The 21852-nt window shown below is 40.2% G+C and overlaps 2 protein-coding genes across 3 annotated transcripts in view; both read right to left on the reverse strand.

The window, feature by feature from the left end:
* The window catches only part of LOC134326690 (inactive phospholipase D5), a 97044-nt gene extending 86663 nt beyond the window's left edge, over positions 1 to 10381 (reverse strand). The window contains 1 exon segment of the mRNA XM_063008873.1: positions 10202 to 10381. Within this exon segment, the coding sequence (XP_062864943.1) occupies positions 10202 to 10381 (180 nt within the window).
* A 7264-nt stretch (positions 10382 to 17645) lies between these two features.
* The window catches only part of LOC134325967 (striatin-like), an 85112-nt gene continuing 80905 nt past the window's right edge, over positions 17646 to 21852 (reverse strand). For both annotated transcript variants that reach the window (XM_063008160.1, XM_063008159.1), the window contains one exon: positions 17646 to 18633. In XM_063008160.1, the coding sequence (XP_062864230.1) occupies positions 18464 to 18633 (170 nt within the window). In that variant the 3' untranslated portion in view covers positions 17646 to 18463. The remainder of the gene's footprint in view (positions 18634 to 21852) is intronic.

Consider the following 21852-nt stretch of genomic DNA (forward strand, 5'->3'; position numbering starts at 1 on the left):
CCCCTTTTTGTCTTAAAAGTTATTCAATGGCCATACCACCACCCCACTACCCACTGTACTGGTTGCACCACCATGAGCAGCAATGCCTAGAAAAACACTTTTTAATACAAATGTAATACATCACTGTAAAGAAAATATAGCTTTACTCTTCTTTACGGAAATGACAAAACCTTCCTTTTGATTAGCAACTAAAAACACTGAAAATATTATAGACAAGATATTGTTATTCTTTAATATGATGTAGCACGGCCTTTGGAGGCAATGACTGCAATCAAGCTTTTTTGTAATAAAATATTTACAGTGACATAAAACAATTTCTTTTATTTTAAACTGGCTGCCTGAATGATTGTAAGGTTAAATCACCTTTAAGACTAAATAAATTAGAATAGTCCACTTCAACTATCATTTATTTCATCAATTATTTCTTACATTACATTACATAATTTTATTAATAAATATCTGGTTTATTTAATGAACTTAATTATCATTTAGGCCACCCAAGATAATGACTCCTGTTAAGTTTGGTTCCTCTCAATGTTTATTTTTATATTTATAATATTAAGGGAGATTTTCCTTGCCACTGTTGCTTTCTCAACAGTGTTTTTTTGGTCCAGGTATCTCTAAAGTTGTTCATTGTAAAAAGCGATATACAAATTAATCTGGACAATGTGGAATTAGCTTCTAGTTCCACTCTGGTTTATCTGCATTAGTCAGCATGAATTAATGAGTAAGAACTGCTGAACCATGAAATGAGTTTGCAGTGGAGTTTGATGAGTAGACAAATGTGGAAGACAAATCCATAATTTTAGTCAAAACAGATGAGAAGTCTTAGACCAGATCCAGCTTGAATGTAATCCTTGACACCAAAAATAAATGTAGGTGAATGTGGTTCTGAAAAAATAACAGTACATGGTGGAATCATGTACATAGAATATTTTATTAAATCACATGTTTGGTCAGATTTTAGATGTAGTATGTCACTTGACCCTAAAGAAAAGTAACTGACTGTGTTGACCTCTAAAAGAGCAGAGCATATTGCCCTATGTTTGTTTATATATATGTTTATATATATATATGTTTATATATATATATATGTTTGTATATATATATATATATATATATATATATATATATATATATATATATATATATATATATATACAGTGTATCACAAAAGTGAGTACACCCCTCACATTTCTGCAAATATGTCATTATATCTTTTCATGGGACAACACTATAGACATGAAACTTGGATATAACTTAGAGTAGTCAGTGTACAACTTGTATAGCAGTGTAGATTTACTGTCTTCTGAAAATAACTCAACACACAGCCATTAATGTCTAAATGGCTGGCAACATAAGTGAGTACACCCCACAGTGAACATGTCCAAATTGTGCCCAAAGTGTCAATATTTTGTGTGACCACCATTATTATCCAGCACTGCCTTAACCCTCCTGGGCATGGAATTCACCAGAGTTGCACAGGTTGCTACTGGAATCCTCTTCCACTCCTCCATGATGACATCACGGAGCTGGTGGATGTTAGACACCTTGAACTTCTCCACCTTCCACTTGAGGATGCGCCACAGGTGCTCAATTGAGTTTAGTCCATCACCTTTACCTTCAGCTTCCTCAGCAAGGCAGTTGTCATCTTGGAGGTTGTGTTTGGGGTCGTTATCCTGTTGGAAAACTGCCATGAGGCCCAGTTTTCGAAGGGAGGGGATCATGCTCTGTTTCAGAATGTCACAGTACATGTTGGAATTCATGTTTCCCTCAATGAACTGCAGCTCCCCAGTGCCAGCAACACTCATGCAGCCCAAGACCATGATGCTACCACCACCATGCTTGACTGTAGGCAAGATACAGTTGTCTTGGTACTTCTCACCAGGGCGCCGCCACACATGCTGGACACCATCTGAGCCAAACAAGTTTATCTTGGTCTCGTCAGACCACAGGGCATTCCAGTAATCCATGTTCTTGGACTGCTTGTCTTCAGCAAACTGTTTGCGGGCTTTCTTGTGCGTCAGCTTCCTTCTGGGATGACGACCATGCAGACCGAGTTGATGCAGTGTGCGGCGTATGGTCTGAGCACTGACAGGCTGACCTCCCACGTCTTCAACCTCTGCAGCAATGCTGGCAGCACTCATGTGTCTATTTTTTAAAGCCAACCTCTGGATATGATGCCGAACACGTGGACTCAACTTCTTTGGTCGACCCTGGCGAAGCCTGTTCCGAGTGGAACCTGTCCTGGAAAACCGCTGTATGACCTTGGCCACCATGCTGTAGCTCAGTTTCAGGGTGTTAGCAATCTTCTTATAGCCCAGGTCATCTTTGTGGAGAGCAACAATTCTATTTCTCACATCCTCAGAGAGTTCTTTGCCATGAGGTGCCATGTTGAATATCCAGTGGCCAGTATGAGAGAATTGTACCCAAAACACCAAATTTAACAGCCCTGCTCCCCATTTACACCTGGGACCTTGACACATGACACCAGGGAGGGACAACGACACATTTGGGCACAATTTGGACATGTTCACTGTGGGGTGTACTCACTTATGTTGCCAGCTATTTAGACATTAATGGCTGTGTGTTGAGTTATTTTCAGAAGACAGTAAATCTACACTGCTATACAAGCTGTACACTGACTACTCTAAGTTATATCCAAGTTTCATGTCTATAGTGTTGTCCCATGAAAAGATATAATGAAATATTTGCAGAAATGTGAGGGGTGTACTCACTTTTGTGATACACTGTATATATATATATATACAGTATATATATATATATATATATATATATATATATATATATATATATATATATATATATATATATATATATACATATATATACAGTAGTGTTAAAAAAAATAGCAGTCCAACACCATTAAGCTGATAAATCTCTGTTTTTAGTAGAAATGCTATTTCTACATAGCAAAAAATTGACTTCAGTGTAGTAGAGTAATGAAAACAAAACAAACCCAACAATTAGGACATGCATCCCACTCATTCTGAGTAATTGAAGCATTGATTGAAAGGGGGTTGTTCAAAATAATAGCAGTGAGGAGTTCAATTGGTGAAGTCATTCATTCTGCAGAAGAACGGGTGTCAGTTTTGGCCCTTATTTAATTTAGGAGGGTGGCAAATGTTGCACAGCTTGGTCATAGCACATTTCCTTTTGAAATACTGGGGAAAATGAGTTGTTCCAGACATTGTTCTGATGAACAGCATACTTTGATTAAAAAGTTGATTGTAGAGAGAAAAAACATGTCCTGAATGGGTTAACATTTGCCAAGGAACACATTGACTGGTCCAAAGAGAAATGGCTGAACATTTTGTGGACTGGTGAAAGCAAAATTGTTCTTTTTGGGTCTAGTGGCTGTAGACAGTATGTCAGACGTCCCCTGGGCACTGAATTCAAGCCACAGTACACTGTGAAGACAGTAAAGCACGATGGTACAAAATGATGATATGGGGATGTTTATCATACCGTGGTGTTAAACCTATTTATCACATACGAGGGATCATGGATCAGTTTAAATATATCAGAATACTTGAGGAGATCATGTTGCCCTATGTTAAAGAAGAAATGTCCTTAAAATGGGTGTTTCAACATGACAATGACCCAAAACATCTTGGTTACAGACAAACAAGATTGAGGTAATAGAGTGGCCAGCCCAATCCCCTGACTTCAATCCCATAGAGAACTTGTGGGCTGACATCTGAAACGTGTTTTTTTTTTTAGGCAAAACTGAAAATTGCAGAAGAACTGTGGAATGTAGTCTAATCATCCTGGACTGGAATACCTGTTCAGAGGTACCAGAAGTTGGTCGACTCCATGCAACACAGATCTCGGAAACAATTGTTCTGCCACTAAATATTAGTTCAGTAATTTAAAGTAAAGTGAAACCTCAAACATTTTTTCATGTTATAGATACATTTTTTGAGTTTTTAAAGAAAAATGCTGGCACTGCTATTATTTTGAACAGCCTAATATTCATTTTTCTTAATTTTCTGTAAAGGATTGACACAAACTGACTAAATGTTGTTAATGTTTTGATTTAGAATTAAAAGTGTAGTATTTTCAGTGCATTTGCATTTATGGAAATAAAAGTTATTATAATGATTTTGTGCTTTATTCACTTTTTTAAAATCACTGCTATTTTTTTGAACACCACTGTGTATATATATATATATATATATATACACACGTATATATATATATATATATATACGTATATATATATATACGTATATATATATATATATATATATATATACAGTGTATCACAAAAGTGAGTACACCCCTCACATTTCTGCAGATATTTAAGTATATCTTTTCATGGGACAACACTGACAAAATGACACTTTCACACAATGAAAAGTAGTCTGTGTGCAGCTTATATAACAGTGTAAATTTATTCTTCCCTCAAAATAACTCGATATACAGCCATTAATGTCTAAACCACCGGCAACAAAAGTGAGTACACCCCTAAGAGACTACACCCCTAAATGTCCAAATTGAGCACTGCTCGTCATTTTCCCTCCAAAATGTCATGTGATTTGTTAGTGTTACTAGGTCTCAGGTGTGCATAGGGAGCAGGTGTGTTCAATTTAGTAGTACAGCTCTCACACTCTCTCATACTGGTCACTGAAAGTTCCAACATGGCACCTCATGGCAAAGAACTCTCTGAGGATCTTAAAAGATGAATTGTTGCGCTACATGAAGATGGCCAAGGCTACAAGAAGATTGCCAACACCCTGAAACTGAGCTGCAGCACAGTGGCCAAGATCATCCAGCGTTTTAAAAGAGCAGGGTCCACTCAGAACAGACCTCGCATTGGTCGTCCAAAGAAGCTGAGTGCACATGCTCAGCGTCACATCCAACTGCTGTCTTTGAAAAATAGGCGCAGGAGTGCTGTCAGCATTGCTGCAGAGATTGAAAAGGTGGGGGGTCAGCCTGTCAGTGCTCAGACCATACGCCGCACACTACATCAAATTGGTCTGCATAGCTGTCACCCCAGAAGGAAGCCCCTTCTGAAGTCTCTACACAAGAAAGCCCGCAAACAGTTTGCTGAAGACATGTCAACAAAGGACATGGATTACTGGAACCATGTCCTATGGTCTGATGAGACCAAGATTAATTTGTTTGGTTCAGATGGTCTCAAGCATGTGTGGCGGCAATCAGGTGAGGAGTACAAAGATAAGTGTGTCATGCCTACAGTCAAGCATGGTGGTGGGAATGCCATGGTCTGGGGCTGCATGAGTGCAGCAGGTGTTGGGGAGTTACATTTCATTGAGGGACACATGAACTCCAATATGTACTGTGAAATACTGAAGCAGAGCATGATCCCCTCCCTCCGGAAACTGGGTCGCAGGGCAGTGTTCCAGCATGATAATGACCCCAAACACACCTCTAAGACGACCACTGCTTTATTGAAGAGGCTGAGGGTAAAGGTGATGGACTGGCCAAGCATGTCTCCAGACCTAAACCCAATAGAACATCTTTGGGGCATCCTCAAGCGGAAGGTGGAGGAGCGCAAAGTCTCGAATATCCGCCAGCTCCGTGATGTCGTCATGGAGGAGTGGAAAAGCATTCCAGTGGCAACCTGTGAAGCTCTGGTAAACTCCATGCCCAGGAGAGTTAAGGCAGTTCTGGGAAATAATGGTGGCCACACAAAATATTGACACTTCAGGAACTTTCACTATGGGGTGTACTCACTTTTGTTGCCGGTGGTTTAGACATTAATGGCTGTATATTGAGTTATTTTGAGGGAAGAATAAATTTACACTGTTATATAAGCTGCACACAGACTACTTTTCATTGTGTGAAAGTGTCATTTTGTCAGTGTTGTCCCATGAAAAGATATACTTCAATATCTGCAGAAATGTGAGGGGTGTACTCACTTTTGTGATACACTGTATATACAGTGGTGTTCAAAAAAATAGCAGTGATTTTAAAAAAGTGAATATATATATATACACACAGGCTAATCACTGATTAGCCTTAACATTAAAACCACCTCCTTGTTTCTACACTCACTGTCTATTTTATCAGCTCCACTTACCACATAGAAGCACTTTGTAGTTCTACAATTACTGACTGTAGTCCATCTATTTCTCTACATACTATTTTAGCCTGCTTTCGTCCTGTTCTTCAATGGTCAGGACCCCCACAGGACCACCACAGAGCAGGTATTATTTAGGTGGTGGATGATTCTCAGCACTGCAGTGACAATGACATGGTGGTGGTGTGTTAGTGTGTGTTGTGCTGGTATGAGTGGATCAGACACAGCAGCGCTGCTGGAGTCCACTCACTGTCCCCTCTATTAGACACTCCTACCTAGTTGGTCCACCTTGTAGATGTAAAGTCAGAGACGATCATCTATTGCTGCTGTTTGAGTTGGTCATCTTCTAGACCTTCATCAGTGGTCACAGGACGCTGTTGGCTGGATATTTTTGGTTGGTGGACTAATCTCAGTCCAGCAGTGACAGTGAGGTGTTTAAAAACTCCAGCAGCGCTGCTGTGTCTGATCCACTCATACCAGCACAACACACACTAACACACCACCACCATGTCAGTGTCACTGCAGTGCTGAGAATGATCCACCACCTAAATAATACCTGCTCTGTAGTGGTCCTTGGAGAGTCCTGACAACTGAAGAACAGGGTGAAAGGGGGCTAACAAAGCATGCAGAGAAACAGATGGACTACAGTCAGTAATTGTAGAACTATAAAGTGCTTCTATATGGTAAGTGGGGCTGATAAAATGGACAGTGAGTGTAGAAACGAGGTGGTTTTTTAACATAACATTGCTAAACTGGCCCAGTTCACTTACATTTTTAAAGTGTACATGTAGGAATGACAGAAAATAATAAATAAAAACAATATGTTCAACTAGTCCTTATTCTGCATTGTGACGTACACCAAAAGAACAGTACATCCATGAATGCTTAACCTTTTATAAGTAGGGGGTCAGCTGGCGTTGTTTTACTGTAAGAGCATTGTGCTAGGAGGGATCTGTTCCACTTGTTCCATTAAAATGAATGATAACTGCGTCAACATGATGAAACTTTTTACTCTGATGGAAGTGTTCAGTTCCAGGATGTACGCATCCACAGAGCATGTAGGGACACTGAATTGTTTAACAAGTATATAAAAAAAATTAAATGTTTTGAAAGACTTGTTGAAATTCCAGTTCCAGCTTGTATGAGCCATTTCATTATGAGATGCGATCTTCAAGTTTCTAGTGCAACTGTGGCTTTAGACATATATTTTAGACATACTAAAGCCAAATTTTTTACTGGCACTGATGTGCTATGAATGGTCAACCAGCCACATATACACTATATTGCCAAAAGTATTCACTCACCCATCCAAATCATTGAATTCAGGTGTTCCAATCACTTCCATGGCCACAGGTGTATAAGATCAAGCACCTAGGCATGCAGAATGCTTCTACAAACATTAGTGAAAGAATTGGCAGTTGTCAGGAGAACGGTACTCGTCTGACTGCATTGTGCCAAGTTTAAAGTTTGGTGGAGGGGGGATTATGGTGTGGGGTTGTTCTTCAGGAGTTGGGCTCGACCACTTAGTTCCAGTGAAAGGAACTCTTAATGCTTCAGCATACCAAGAGATTTTGGACAATTTCATGCTCCCAACTTTGTGGGAACAGTTTGGGGATGGCCCAACATGACTGCACAGCAGTGCACAAAGCAAGGTCCATAAAGACGTGGATGAGCGAGTTTGGTGTGGAAGAACTTGACTGGCCTACCTCAACCCGATAGAACACCTTTGGGATGAATTAGAGCGGAGACTGTGAGCCAGGCCTTCTCATCCAACATCAGTGTCTGACCTCACAAATGCACTTCTGGAAGAATGGTCAAAAATTCCCATAAACACACTCCTAAACCTTGTGGAAAGCCTTCCCAGAAGAGTTGAAGCTGTTATAGCTGCAAAGGGTGAGCCGACATCATATTAAACCCTATGGATTAAGAATGGGAGTCACTCAAGTTCATATGTGTGTGAAGGCAGACGAGCGAATACTTTTGGCAATATACTGTAGTGTACCTGTACAGTGTGGGTCCTGAATTGATGAGAAGAGAAGGGTTACAAAGTATACATAATGGACCACCATCAGTAACTGTTCACTCAAAGAGCATTAACATGGTAGGGTGTAGCTCATAAAATGGTTAATGGATGTACAAACAACACAAGTTCAACACAAGTATTATATTAACGCTTAAAAGTAGCAGTGTTAAAAACGCCAAACCCTTATTCTGTATGGAAAAGGGAAAAAGCACACATGCATTTAATTGTGGCTAAACAAAGGGCTTCTGGTTAATGTAACGAGTAATACATGTTTAAATTCCAGCAGAGCAATGCAGACAGTAATCAATAACACCACAGAATGCTAAACCTCCACATCCACACTGTGTTCTAGGAGAATGAGGAGAATAGGCTTTCAGTTCTAGTTCAATTTAACTTGCATTACTCAGCATGAGATGATCTCTGAACCATGAAATGACTTGAGATGCAGAGATGTTTGATGATGCCGGCAAGTGTGGAAGTTAAATCTTAAGATAAAGCTGCAGAGATCCAGACAGTCTAAATTTCTCATTCTTCATAGCAAAGTAAATGTAGCTGCCATACAATATAAAACATACACTGATCAGCCATAACATTAAAACCACCTCTTTGTTTCTACACACACTGTCCACTTTATCAGCTCCACTTAACATATAAAAGCACTTTAAAGTTCTACAATTACTGACTGTAGTCCTTCTGTTTTTCTACATACCTTTGTTACCACCCTTTCATGCTGTTCTTTAATGGTCAGGACCCCCACAGGGCCACTACAGAGCAGGTATTATTTAGGTGGTGGATCATTCTCAGCACTGCAGTGACACTGACATGGTGGTGGTGTGTTAGTGTGTGTTGTGCTGGTATGACTGGATAAGACACAGCAGCGCTGCTGGAGTTTTTAAATGCTGTGTCCACTCACTGTCCACTCTATTAGACACTCCTACCTAGTTGATGTAAAGTCAGAGACGATCGCTCATCTATTGCTGCTGTTAGTCATCTTCTAGACCTTCATCAGTGGTCACAGGACGCTGCCCACGGGGTGCTGTTGGCTGGATATTTTTGATTGGTGGACTATTCTCAGTCCAGCAGGGACAGTGAGGTGTTTAATAACTCCAGCAGCGCTGCTGTGTCTGATCCACTCACACCAGCACAACACACACTAACACACCACCACCATGTCGGTGTCACTGCAGTGCTGAGAATGATCCACCACCCAAATAGTACCTGCTCTGTAGTGGTCCTGACCATTAAAGAACAGCATGAAAGGGGGGTAACAAAGCATGCAAAGAAACTGATGGAGTACAGTCAGTAATAGCAGAACTATTAAGTTCTCTTATATGGTATGGGGAGCTGATAAAATGGACAGTGAGTGTAGAAAGAAGAAGGTGGTTTTAATGTTATGGCTGATCGGTGTATTAGCTTTCATTTAACGTACACTTCAAAACACTAAAGTGTGTCAGGTTATATTCTTTAAGAACTGGCACACTCATCCATGTCATTCTAGTCTGGGTCACGGTGGGTCCAGTGCCACCCAAAAACACTGGGCAATGTCCTCAACAGTTTGTGATTCAGGATATAAAGATGTATCAGATGTATCTGGACCCTTTTTGTGTAAAGTTTACATGTTCTCCCCGTGTCTGTGTGGGTTTCCTCCAGGTACTCTGGTTACCTCCCACAGTCCAAAGACATGCAGTCAGGTTCATTTGAGCTAGTAAAAAGTCCCCCTAGGTATGTGTGTCTAAATGTGTGTGTCCTGTGATGGACTGGCAACCTTTTCGGGGTGTTTCCTGCTTTTTGCTAAGTGAATCAGACCCACTGGGACCCTGAATAGAATAAAGCAATGGTAAAACAGACAGTGAATTAATAAAAAAGATTTGTTATAGACTTGATGAGGTAAAACTGCATATTAGATATTAGATGACTGAAAATTAATTACTCGCAACACCTGTAGAGCACAAAAAATCCACTATATTTGTCATTTAATGCAATGAACACTAACAATTCCTTTTAATAATACAAAGTCCTGCATGAATTCCCTTCACTTTCAATTATTTGAGGCCCATAAGGGTTGAGAGACATAAAGACACAGTAAGAAAAAGAGAGAGATAATGACTTACATTCTCGAGTCTTTACTTTTTGCTGAGCCACACACTTGCGAGATAATCCTGTTGCTGTACAGCACTGGAGACGTTAGTACCGGTGGGTCGACCTGCAGGGTTAAAGGTCAAATCGGGGCGTGACTTCAGTTGCTCGAAGCCCCCTGGGGTGGAAGTGAGCTGGCCGGGGTGGACCTCCATCCTTTACAGAGCTCTCTGTGGTGCTCTCTCGCCAACTCCAGCTTCCTTGCCCAACTCAGTGTGTGTGTGTGTGTGTGTGTGTGTGTGTGTGTGCGCTGCAGATCCACTGCTCTTCTCAAACCCCCTTTAGACAGCTCGGGGCTGCCAGATTCACTCACTCACTTACTGATTTACACAATCATACACAACACACACTGGAATGGGTACACTGCAAGAAACCATTTAATAAATACGCACACAGTCTACACACAGTAGTCTCCACCCACCTGACACTCTCATTACTTTACCTCATTCATCCATCAACTTCTACCTTTCTTTATTCTCTCTCAAAATACACCGATCAACCATAACATTGCCTTGTTTCTACACTCACTGTCCATTTTATCAGCTCCACTTACCATATAGAAGCACTTTGTAGTTCTACAATTACTGACTGTAGTCCATCTGTTTCTCTGCATGCTTTGTTAGCTCCCTTTCACCCTGTTCTTCAATGGTCAGGACCCCCACAGGACCACCACAGAGCAGGTATTATTTAGGTGGTGGGTCATTCTCAGCACTGCAGTTGACACTGACATGGTGGTGGTGTGTTAGTGTGTGTTGTGCTGGTATGAGTGGATCAGACACAGCAGCGCTGATGGAGTTTTTAAACACCTCACTGTCACTGCTGGACTGAGAATAGTCCACCAACCAAAATATCCAGCCAACAGCACCCCGTGGGCAGCATCCTATGACCACTGATGAAGGTCTAGAAGATGACCAACTCAAACAGCAGCAATAACTGAGCGATCGTCTCTGACTTCACATCTACAAGGTGGACCAGCACAACACACACTAACACACCACCACCATGTCAGGGTCACTGCAGTTTCTATGTCTCCCCTACTCCAGCGGTCCCCAACCACCTGGCCGTGGGTCATTTATTACCGGGCCGCACAGAAAGAGTAAATAATTAGAGATCGCTCCATCAGCAATGAAAACACTACTTTTTTACGGGTGTTACTGTCTCCAATCTCCCCTATGTGGAAGCAGCGTCTCGTCACAGTGGAAAAAAAGCTAATTTGTGAGTACTACAGTTATTTTATTTTAAATCTCCCCACCCCTGACTGTCCGTGAAATTATATCTTATATGAAAGCGGTCCATGGTGCAAAAAAGGTTGGGGGAACCACTGCCATACTCTACACATTCATGCTCTTCATTTCTTCCATCCAATCAGCTCCATCTACTTCTCCTTCTCCATTATTATCCTATCACAAGTCTGTTTCTTGCTCTCAATACATATGCTCAAGTGTCCATCCTTCTGTCCATTCTTTTTTTGGTCTTTTTTAATTCAACTCCATCTACCATTGCTCTCTCTAAAGCTCCATCTCTCTGTTAGACAGGTGCTTATGGCTCAGGCATGGGAGGAGGTTATCCGTTGGCTGTGTAGCAGTCCAGCACACAGAGGACTGCAGTTCAATTACATACAACCGTGCATACAAATCACAGCATAGCATAGCTGCAGTCTGATTGTGGCCATTTTCCATATTCATTGATGACATCACCATGCACACTTTCAATAAGACTGCTGCTCCTATGTGTGAACATAACACAAGCAACAAATTACACAATCAGATGATTAATGTTAATGACTTTACATTTTACATGTGTGCTGAATGTGTATATAAAGTTTCTATTGGTTCAGTATTTAAACAAGGCTGAACTGCTGAGTCATGTGCCTCAGCTCACAGCGCTAAAGAAATAAATGAGCTTCACTTAGTCAGATCACGTCCTCCACTGAAAGTACTGGCCAGCTACACGTTCAACACAGCAGGATATTCCATGTTAGGAAGGTATAAAAATATATAAATGTCTACATAACTTTGGCCATATAGTATATTAGTCACTCAGTCAAGTACAACAATGTAAAGCTAGGTATTTAAATTAATGATATTTCTTTACAATAAAAATCAAAAGAAAAAAAAACTGGATAAATGGAATAACATAAGTGCGGATGTTTCCAGGTAAAGAAGCACTAAACATTCTAGAATTCTCTGGGACATGTTAACAAAACCAAAAGACCAATTCAATCTCAATTCTTGCTCAAAATAGTAGTGTATATATATATAACTGCAGCTCTTGTGGGGTGTTCCCAGTCTGCAGTGATCAGTATCTATCAAAAGTGGTCCAAAAGTGGTGTGCGTCGCTTACCTGGGGAACACATGGCACCAGGATGCACTAAGGGAAGAAGGCAAGCCGGCGAAGGCAGTGTGATGCTTTGGGCAATGTTCTGCTGGGAAACCTTGGGTCCTGTCATCTATGTGGATGTTACTTTGACACGTACCACCTACCTAAGCATTGTTGCAGACCATGTTCACCCATTCATGAAAAAGGTATTCCCTGATGGTTGTGGCCTCTTTCAGCAGGATGATGCACCCTGCCACAAAGCAAAAATGCTTCAGGAATGGTTTGAGGAGCACAACGAGTTTGAGGTGTTGACTTGGCCTCCAAATTTCCCTGAATAATTGACATACCTGAATAATTGGCCCTAAGTGAACACTGCTTGGTTTGGGTCCACTTTCACCTTCAAAATAAGGGTCACTGCAAATCAATACAGTTGATCAGAACGATCATCTTATCAATCTAAAATAACATTTCTAACATGATGAATGTGGTTACTAACAGAATGAAAATCCAGTAAAAATACCTTTCAAAGATATGAATTGATGTGTCTTCACCTCTATTATTAAACTATTTGATGCTAGTACTTTAGACTCTTCTTGTTGTGCTATACTTACCAAGCCACTTTTTGCACTTTTATTGTCCATCCATATACTGTGAATAAAAAAAATCCACTAACTGCAGTGTTAAGTTTGAAAATAACAAAAAAGTAATATACAGTGGTGTTCAAAAAAATAGCAGTCCAACACCATTAACCTGATAAATCACTGTTTTTAGTAGAAATGCTATTTCTACATAGCAAAAAATTTACTTGAAAGTGTAGTAGAGTAATGAAAACAAAACAAACCCAACAATTAGGACATGCATGCCGCTCATTCTGAGTAATCAAAGCATTGATTGAAAGGGGCTTGTTCAAAATAATAGCAGTGAGGAGTTCAATTGGTGAAGTCATTCATTCTGCAGAAGAACGGGTGTCAATTTTGGTCCTTATTTAATTTAGGAGGGTGGCAAATGTTGCACAGATTGGTCATAGCGCATTTCCTTCTGAAATACTGGATAAAATGGGTTGTTCCAGACATTGTTCTGATGAACAGCGTACTTTGATTAAAAAGTTGATTGTAGAGGGAAAAAACATACAGAGAAGTGCAGCAAATGATTGGCTGCTCAGCTAAAATGATCTCAAATGCCTTAAAGTGACAACCAAAACCTGAAAGATGCAGAAGGAAGCGTGGAACTACTGTTCGAAAGGATTGAAGAATAGCCAGAATGGCAAATACTCAGCCAATGATCACCACCAGAAAGATCAAGGAACATCTGAAGTTCCCAGTGAGTACAGAAGATGATTAAGTGAAGCCAATTTACCAGCAAGAACTCCTTGCAAAGTCCCGTTGTTAAGAAAAAGACGTGTCCTGAATGGGTTCAAATTTGCCAAGGAACACATTGACTGGTCCAAAGAGAAACGGCTCAACATTTTGTGGACTGGTGAAAGCAAAATCGTTCTTTTTAGGTCTAGTGGCCGTAGACAGTATGTCAGATGACCCTCGAGCACTGAATTCAAGCCACAGTACACTGTGAAGACAGTAAAGCATGGTGGTACAAAATGATGATATGGGGATGTTTTTCATACCATGGTGTTACGCCTGTTTATCACATACGAGGGATCGTGGATCAGTTTAAATATATCAGAATACTTGAGGAGATCATGTTGCCCTATGTCGAAGAAGAAATGTCCTTAAAATGGGTGTTTCAACATGACAATGACCCAAAACATCTTGCTTACAGACAAACAAGATTGAGGTAATAGAGTGGCCAGCCCAATCCCCTGACTTCAATCCCATAGAGAACTTGTGTTCTGACATCTGAAACGTGTTTTTTTTTTTTTTTTTTTTTAGGCAAAACCCAAAATTGCAGAAGAACTGTGGAATGTAGTCTAATCATCCTGGACTGGAATACATGTTCAGAGGTGCCAGAAGTTGGTCGACTCCATGCAACACAGATCTCAGAAACAATTGTTATGCCACTAAATATTAGTTCAGTAATTTAAAGTAAAGTGAAACCTCAAACATTTTCAGTTTATAGATACATTTTTTTTAGTTTTTAAAGAAAAATGCTGGCACTGCTATTTTTTTGAACAGCCGGATATTCATTTTTCTTAATTTTCTGTAAGGGATTAACACAAACTGGCTACATTTAGTTAATGTTTTGATTTAGAATTGAAGGTGTAGTATTTTCAGTGCATTTGCATTTATGGAAATAAAAGTTATTATAATGATTTTGCGCTTTATTCACTTTTTTTTTAAATCACTGCTATTTTTTTAACACCACTGTAATACACGTCACATGGCACCTAAACAGCAGGAACTAAAGGAACTGCTGCTGGAGGTTGTTGTTACAGGATCTTCTATCCATTTGTAATTAAGGCTCTGACCTCCCAAAATCTATACCCAGTGAAGTTACTCTGTTAGATCGATAGCTAGCTGTCTAACTTTCAATCTATTTGTGATTGATTTCAGCTCATGAGGTGACCCAAGGACATATTCGAATAATAGTCTTATGTTTATCACTGTGCTACAACATTTTCCAATTATTAAACTTTATAATTGTGTGGGGAACTAAAGGTACTGAGGATAATTGTTGCCTGACACAAGACTTTAGCTGCTTAACAGTCAGTGGTCGTCGTTATTCGATTTTTCTCTTTAAGATGCGTCATACATTTTCAATACAGATTACAGATGGACTGCAGGCAGGTCAGTCAAGCACAGGCACACTGTCAAAGAGCGTGCAAAATGATTAATCAATTAATGATTAATTAGCCTAAAATGTAATTCAGTTACATTAAATAAAGGCTTCAATCTCAGTGTTTCTACTTAGCCAGTATTTACACATGCTTACACATAAAATACTATCAGGGCAGGTAGCACTGTCACCTCACAGCAAGAAGGTCCTGGGTTCGATCACCAGGTGGGGCGGTCCAGGTCCTTTCTGTGCATGTTCTCCCTGTGTCTGCGTGGATTTCCTCGGGGTGCTCCGGTTTCCTCCCACAGTCCAAAAACATGCAGCCAGGCTAATTGGAGACACTGAATTGTCCTATAGGTACCTAGCCACTGTAGTGCCGGTCCCAAGCCCGGATAAATAGGGAGGGTTGTGTCAGAAAGGGCATCCGGCGTAAAAACTGTGCCGAATCAACAACGTGGATCACAATCCGCCCGCCGACCCCTAACGGAAGCAGCCGAGGAAATAGACACATAAAATACTATCAAGGTTCAGTGACAAATCCAAATGATCTTTTGATGCCAGAATAGCTCTGTATAACTTTACAGCTTGAAACAATCATACATTCATTAGCCAATCTGTTTGTCTGGCTTTATTGAAGAAGTATTTACAAACCCAGCTCCAAAAAAATTGGACAGTAGGTAAAATGCAATTAAAAACAATTGTATTTAATGAAACATCAGTCAAGAATAAAATGCTGGAATAAAGAAAAGCTCTGATCCATCCATACTGCTCATGCTCCTGAGGTAAAATGAATATTACAGTAAGATTAAAGCACATAATTTATTATTAAACTATTTTATAAGTATTTCTAAGCCTTATTATGAGAGTACGTCTTAGCTCAGTGGGTAAGGTTCTCTGGAAAAGACCAAATAGGTTATGGATTTAGATCTTAGTGCTGTGGGATATGCTGTCAACTTGCAAGTACAGCCTGTATTTATTGATTTAATTGAAAAATTATTTAAGGTCTGCACAGAGCCACATGATCAATGCCTGACAAATAAGATGTGTTGTTTTAAGAGTCAAAATTGACCCACCACTACATTTAACAGCAGAAAAATGCCTTTTTTCTAGAGTGACCCCAGATATTTACAAAGTCTGTGATGAACAGATTTGGTGTTTTGTTGTAATTCAATTAGGCTGCTTAATTTTAAAGGTTTAGTAAGAATCGGTCATTTTTACAACATTTAGGACAAGGACAGCATACAAAATCTTAAAACAATTTTTACAATATTAATGGAAAGACTTCTAAACATCACACATTTAATTAGTGTAGTTAATTACTACATTATTTACTAGACAGACAATCGAGCACCCATGGGAATCAGGTTTTTTAGTGCTTCAGCACTATGTGAATGGGATGATAATTTAAATGCTACAGCTATTCATGGCCAGAAGTCCAAGAAAACATAACTGACACTGCTCTTTCAACTAAAACAATGTTGTATTTAATAAAGATGTAGTCTAAGCCTCTCAGTGGCACAGCGGTAAAGTACGCTAGCACAACAGAGTTTGGGTTTCGAATACATCGTATCGAATCTCAGCTCTGCCTTCCGACTGGGCTGGGCGGCAACGATTGGCTGTTGTTCAGGGTTAGGGGTAAAAAGTCGGATCATAGGTCCTCATAACTGGTGCAACTGCGGCCCCTGCCGGCTGACTGATTGCGCCTGCACAGGGCTGAGGAATAATGCTGATGGGGGTGTGGCCCTCCGTGCACAGTGCCCGTCGGTGTATGAACTCGACTCGTGCAGGTGAAAAATGCAGTCTGTACTGACTGTACGTGCCGAATCAGTATCGAATCAGTATAGAGGACACAATCAGGGTAATTGGACACGACTAGACTGGGGGAGAAAAATTGGGGAAAAATAAAAACAGATGTAGTCTAAACGTGTGTGGTTTGTTAAATAAGACTGGCTTTATTAATTATTAAGACTTGATGACTTGACAGATCACATTTCAGGAGCCGTTCATGCACATTATTCCAAAGCATTTAAGAACTTTTACAGTGTTTGGGTTTTGGCCAGGTAACCCATATCTCTAAAAAGATCTTACATGTGACCTTTAGCACCTTACTCAGTGTGTGGTTGGCAGTTAGTAAAATCATATTGTATAAAACAGTGTGATAAAACACTAGGAAAACAGCCATGGTCGACAACCCTCGGTTTATTTGGAGATATTACGAGATATTCTACGCTTTCAATTTGCCCGTTTCCAACAATTATGGACAACCAGATATTCACTTAATTAACAACGTTTCTAAAACTGCCAGCACTGCAATTTCACAGCATAGCACACACAAAGTATCAAAAAAGCACACAAAATTTCCACTGAATGTTAAGGTTTAAGACTGAATAATATATATTTGTTTATTAATACGGATTTGTAATTATACATCCAACGTACTATATGGTTAAAATGGACAACACGGTCCTACCCAGCCTTAATTCTGAAGTCTATGATCCGTTTCCCAAGCCCACAAAAAAAAGAAAAAGAAAGAAAAAAAGCTCGGTAAAACAATTTCAAGACCTTTTTGAAGCAAAGGCACATTTTGTCGAACGTTTAAAAACAGAAAAAAATACGAAAGGTAGGCAGAGCATCTATCTTAGAAGCAAATAGGAAAGAAAGCTGCCCACGATGTATCCTAAGCTAATTTAATCCATAGCTTCCCAAGGATCCAGAAGTCTGCAATCAAGGAATCAAGTAACTAGCAAGAGGATATCCATGAGGAGATGTATGAGGGTTTAAGGAGTGATACAAACAAAAAAACAGACAAAATATGGGAGTTTTGCTAGTCCCACAGAGTCTAAATAAATCCCCCTGTTCTACTCAGCGACTCTGGAACAGAACTACGGTTGGCTATGGTTTCTGCTTGAGGAAGCGTCTGTGTAGTTGCTTGGTGCACCCAGGCCTGCCTGGATCCTATCAGAGGTAATTGGGAACCGAATCACCCTGAAGTGCCCTTCTCCTGTATTACTTCCCCAAGTTGGATCATCCGCAAAGACCCCAGCTAATCCATTCAATAAAACAGGAAATAAAAGGAGGGAGCTGGGCAGGCGAGCACCCTCTCGTTGGTCCCCAGCCAGATCCCGACTCTCTGCCGTTAGCCAGTCTGTGCCGGTGGGCGAGGCTGCAGGAGGCGGGATATTCCGAGCTCATACAAAGACCTTGGCGAGGGAGTCGGCTCCAGCACTGGCGATGTAGCACTTGGATGGGTGAAAAGCCACGTCGTGGATGGACTCGTCAAATTTCTTGCGGTGGGCTGTGAACTCCTGGATACATGTCTTGCTCTCCAGGTTCCACAGCCGGATCGAGCAGTCGTGACCTGAAAGCAAAATTAGACGGGCATTTAATATTTTTTTATTTATGCATTTTCTCCCGATTTTAGCATAGTCAATCTGTCTTCCGCTGCTGGGGATCCCTGATTGCTTTCGCCCATGCATTCTGCACTGGTGTCTCAGGGTCCTTGCACAGCATTTGAAGACCTCACCCACATAGTCCGGGTCATCTCACCCAGCAGACACGGTAGCCAATTAGAGTCTGCTGCAGGCACTGCCAATTATGGCCGAGTTTCAAACTGAGAAGTTCAGAATCTCGGCGCTGGTGTGCTAGCGGATTATCCCGCTGCGCTACCAACTGACAGGTTATTTCATATTCAGTGGAAAATATTCCAGAAAGATGATTCAGTTTGAAATAATTCTAAAATGCTAGCGCGGACAAGGTTCATCTGATGTGCAATTTGCACCTTGACAAAGGTTTAAATTCAAATTCTGCTTTTAATATTAGAGACCAAATTATTGGGTGTCAACAACACAACCAATGTTAGCCAATATTAACAAATGTTAGATCTGCCTGTTTTTAGGTAGTGCTTTGTCTTTGTCCAGTAATATCTCGCCTTACATATATAAACGTATTCTAAGACTTCTTACCCTTAAAAACAACCTAGACAGTCTATAAACCCCTATACGCAACCCCATACTGTAGTTATTACAATAAAGTGTTTGAAAGTTCAACATTTTTTCGTCTTATAAATATTTACATTTTAATTGATGATAATGTAAAGAAAAAACAAAAACATTTTAGTTGTATGGGTTTACTTGTACCGATGGGAGATGTAGACAAATATAAAAGTCACAAATTACACAAATAACACTCACACATACACAAATTTAAATAAACTGCAATAAAGCAGGGCTGCCATGAGGTGAAATGCTGGAACTTTGGGTACAAAATTTAAATACAATACAGTCATTTAAATACAATTTTACATTTTCAAACTTCTAAATTATTTTTTACATTACATTTTATACATTTTAACATTAATTTTTATGTGATTTTGCACTTTGTATTGTATTTGGGTAATATTTTGTATTTTTTGTGTTTCTTTTTGCAAAAACTGGCATAAGTCAAATTTCTTTATATATATAGTGCAATATATAGTGCAATATACAGTGTATCACAAAAGTGAGTACACCCCTCACATTTCTGCAAATATTTCATTATATCTTTTCATGGGATAACACTATAGACATGAAACTTGGATATAACTTAGAGTAGTCAGTGTACAACTTGTATAGCAGTGTAGATTTACTGTCTTCTGAAAATAACTCAACACACAGCCATTAATGTCTAAATAGCTGGCAACATAAGTGAGTACACCCCACAGTGAACATGTCCAAATTGTGCCCAAATGTGTCGTTGTCCCTCTCTGGTGTCATGTGTCAAGGTCCCAGGTGTGAATGGGGAGCAGGGCTGTTAAATTTGGTGTTTTGGGTACAATTCTCTCATACTGGCCACTGGATATTCAACATGGCACCTCATGGCAAAGAACTCTCTGAGGATGTGAGAAATAGAATTGTTGCTCTCCACAAAGATGGCCTGGGCTATAAGAAGATTGCTAACACCCTGAAACTGAGCTACAGCATGGTGGCCAAGGTCATACAGCGGTTTTCCAGGACAGGTTCCACTCGGAACAGACTTCGCCAGGGTCGACCAGAGAAGTTGAGTCCACGTGTTCGGCGTCATATCCAGAGGTTGGCTTTAAAAAATAGACACATGAGTGCTGCCAGCATTGCTGCAGAGGTTGAAGACGTGGGAGGTCAGCCTTTCAGTGCTCAGACCATACGCCGCACACTGCATCAACTCGGTCTGCATGGTCGTCATCCCAGAAGGAAGCCCGCAAACAGTTTGCTGAAGACAAGCAGTCCAAGAACATGGATTACTGGAATGCCCTGTGGTCTGACGAGACCAAGATAAACTTGTTTGGCTCAGATGGTGTCCAGCATGTGTGGCGGCGCCCTGGTGAGAAGTACCAAGACAACTGTATCTTGCCTACAGTCAAGCATGGTGGTGGTAGCATCATGGTCTTGGGCTGCATGAGTGTTGCTGGCACTGGGGAGCTGCAGTTCATTGAGGGAAACATGAATTCCAACATGTACTGTGACATTCTGAAACAGAGCATGATCCCCTCCCTTCGTAAACTGGGCCTCATGGCAGTTTTCCAACAGGATAACGACCCCAAACACAACCTCCAAGATGACAACTGCCTTGCTGAGGAAGCTGAAGGTAAAGGTGATGGACTAAACCCAAATGAGCACCTGTGGCGCATCCTCAAGTGGAAGGTGGAGGAGTTCAAGGTGTCTAACATCCACCAGCTCCGTGATGTCATCATGGAGGAGTGGAAGAGGATTCCAGTAGCAACCTGTGCAGCTCTGGTGAATTCCATGCCCAGGAGGGTTAAGGCAGTGCTGGATAATAATGGTGGTCACACAAAATATTGACACTTTGGGCACAATTTGGACATGTTCACTGTGGGGTGTACTCACTTATGTTGCCAGCCATTTAGACATTAATGGCTGTGTGTTGAGTTATTTTCAGAAGACAGTAAATCTACACTGCTATACAAGTTGTACACTGACTACTCTAAGTTATATCCAAGTTTTATTTCTATAGTGTTGTCCCATGAAAAGATATAATAAAATATTTGCAGAAATGTGAGGGGTGTACTCACTTTTGTGATACACTGTATATAGTATATAATATAAAGTGCAAGTTTTAACTGTATTTGTTATCTTATCTTATTAATAAAAACTTTACACAGACATAGCGTGAGTGCCAATTGATTTTTGCCTGTGCCCAGACATTTGTGCAACAATATTAGAACTAATACTGTTTAATTCAGTAGTTGTCTGTTCTTGGGGGATTTATGTAATTTTGTTAGTTGATTTAAGAAGAAAAAGAAAAAAAAAAAAGAACCCTCAGTTTTGCATGTAGTTAAACCACACAATATCTGATAACACCAAACACTATCGACCCCATCTGTCTTATAATAATGCACCGAATATAAATCACGCATGAGTTCATGTATTTGTGACATGTACACAAAAGATACAAAATACATAGCTTTCACTGGTCACAAGAGTCTTATTTTTGCTTATTGCGTTTTTTTTTAAGATAACAACACTCCCTAAAAACAATCAATCAGGGTGATTTAATACCTTAAAGGTCAAGTTTATCTTAAAATCTCTCGACAAATGTTGCTTTT

This window comes from Trichomycterus rosablanca, chromosome 14, assembly GCF_030014385.1.
Source record: "Trichomycterus rosablanca isolate fTriRos1 chromosome 14, fTriRos1.hap1, whole genome shotgun sequence".
NCBI classification, from domain to species: domain Eukaryota; kingdom Metazoa; phylum Chordata; class Actinopteri; order Siluriformes; family Trichomycteridae; genus Trichomycterus; species Trichomycterus rosablanca.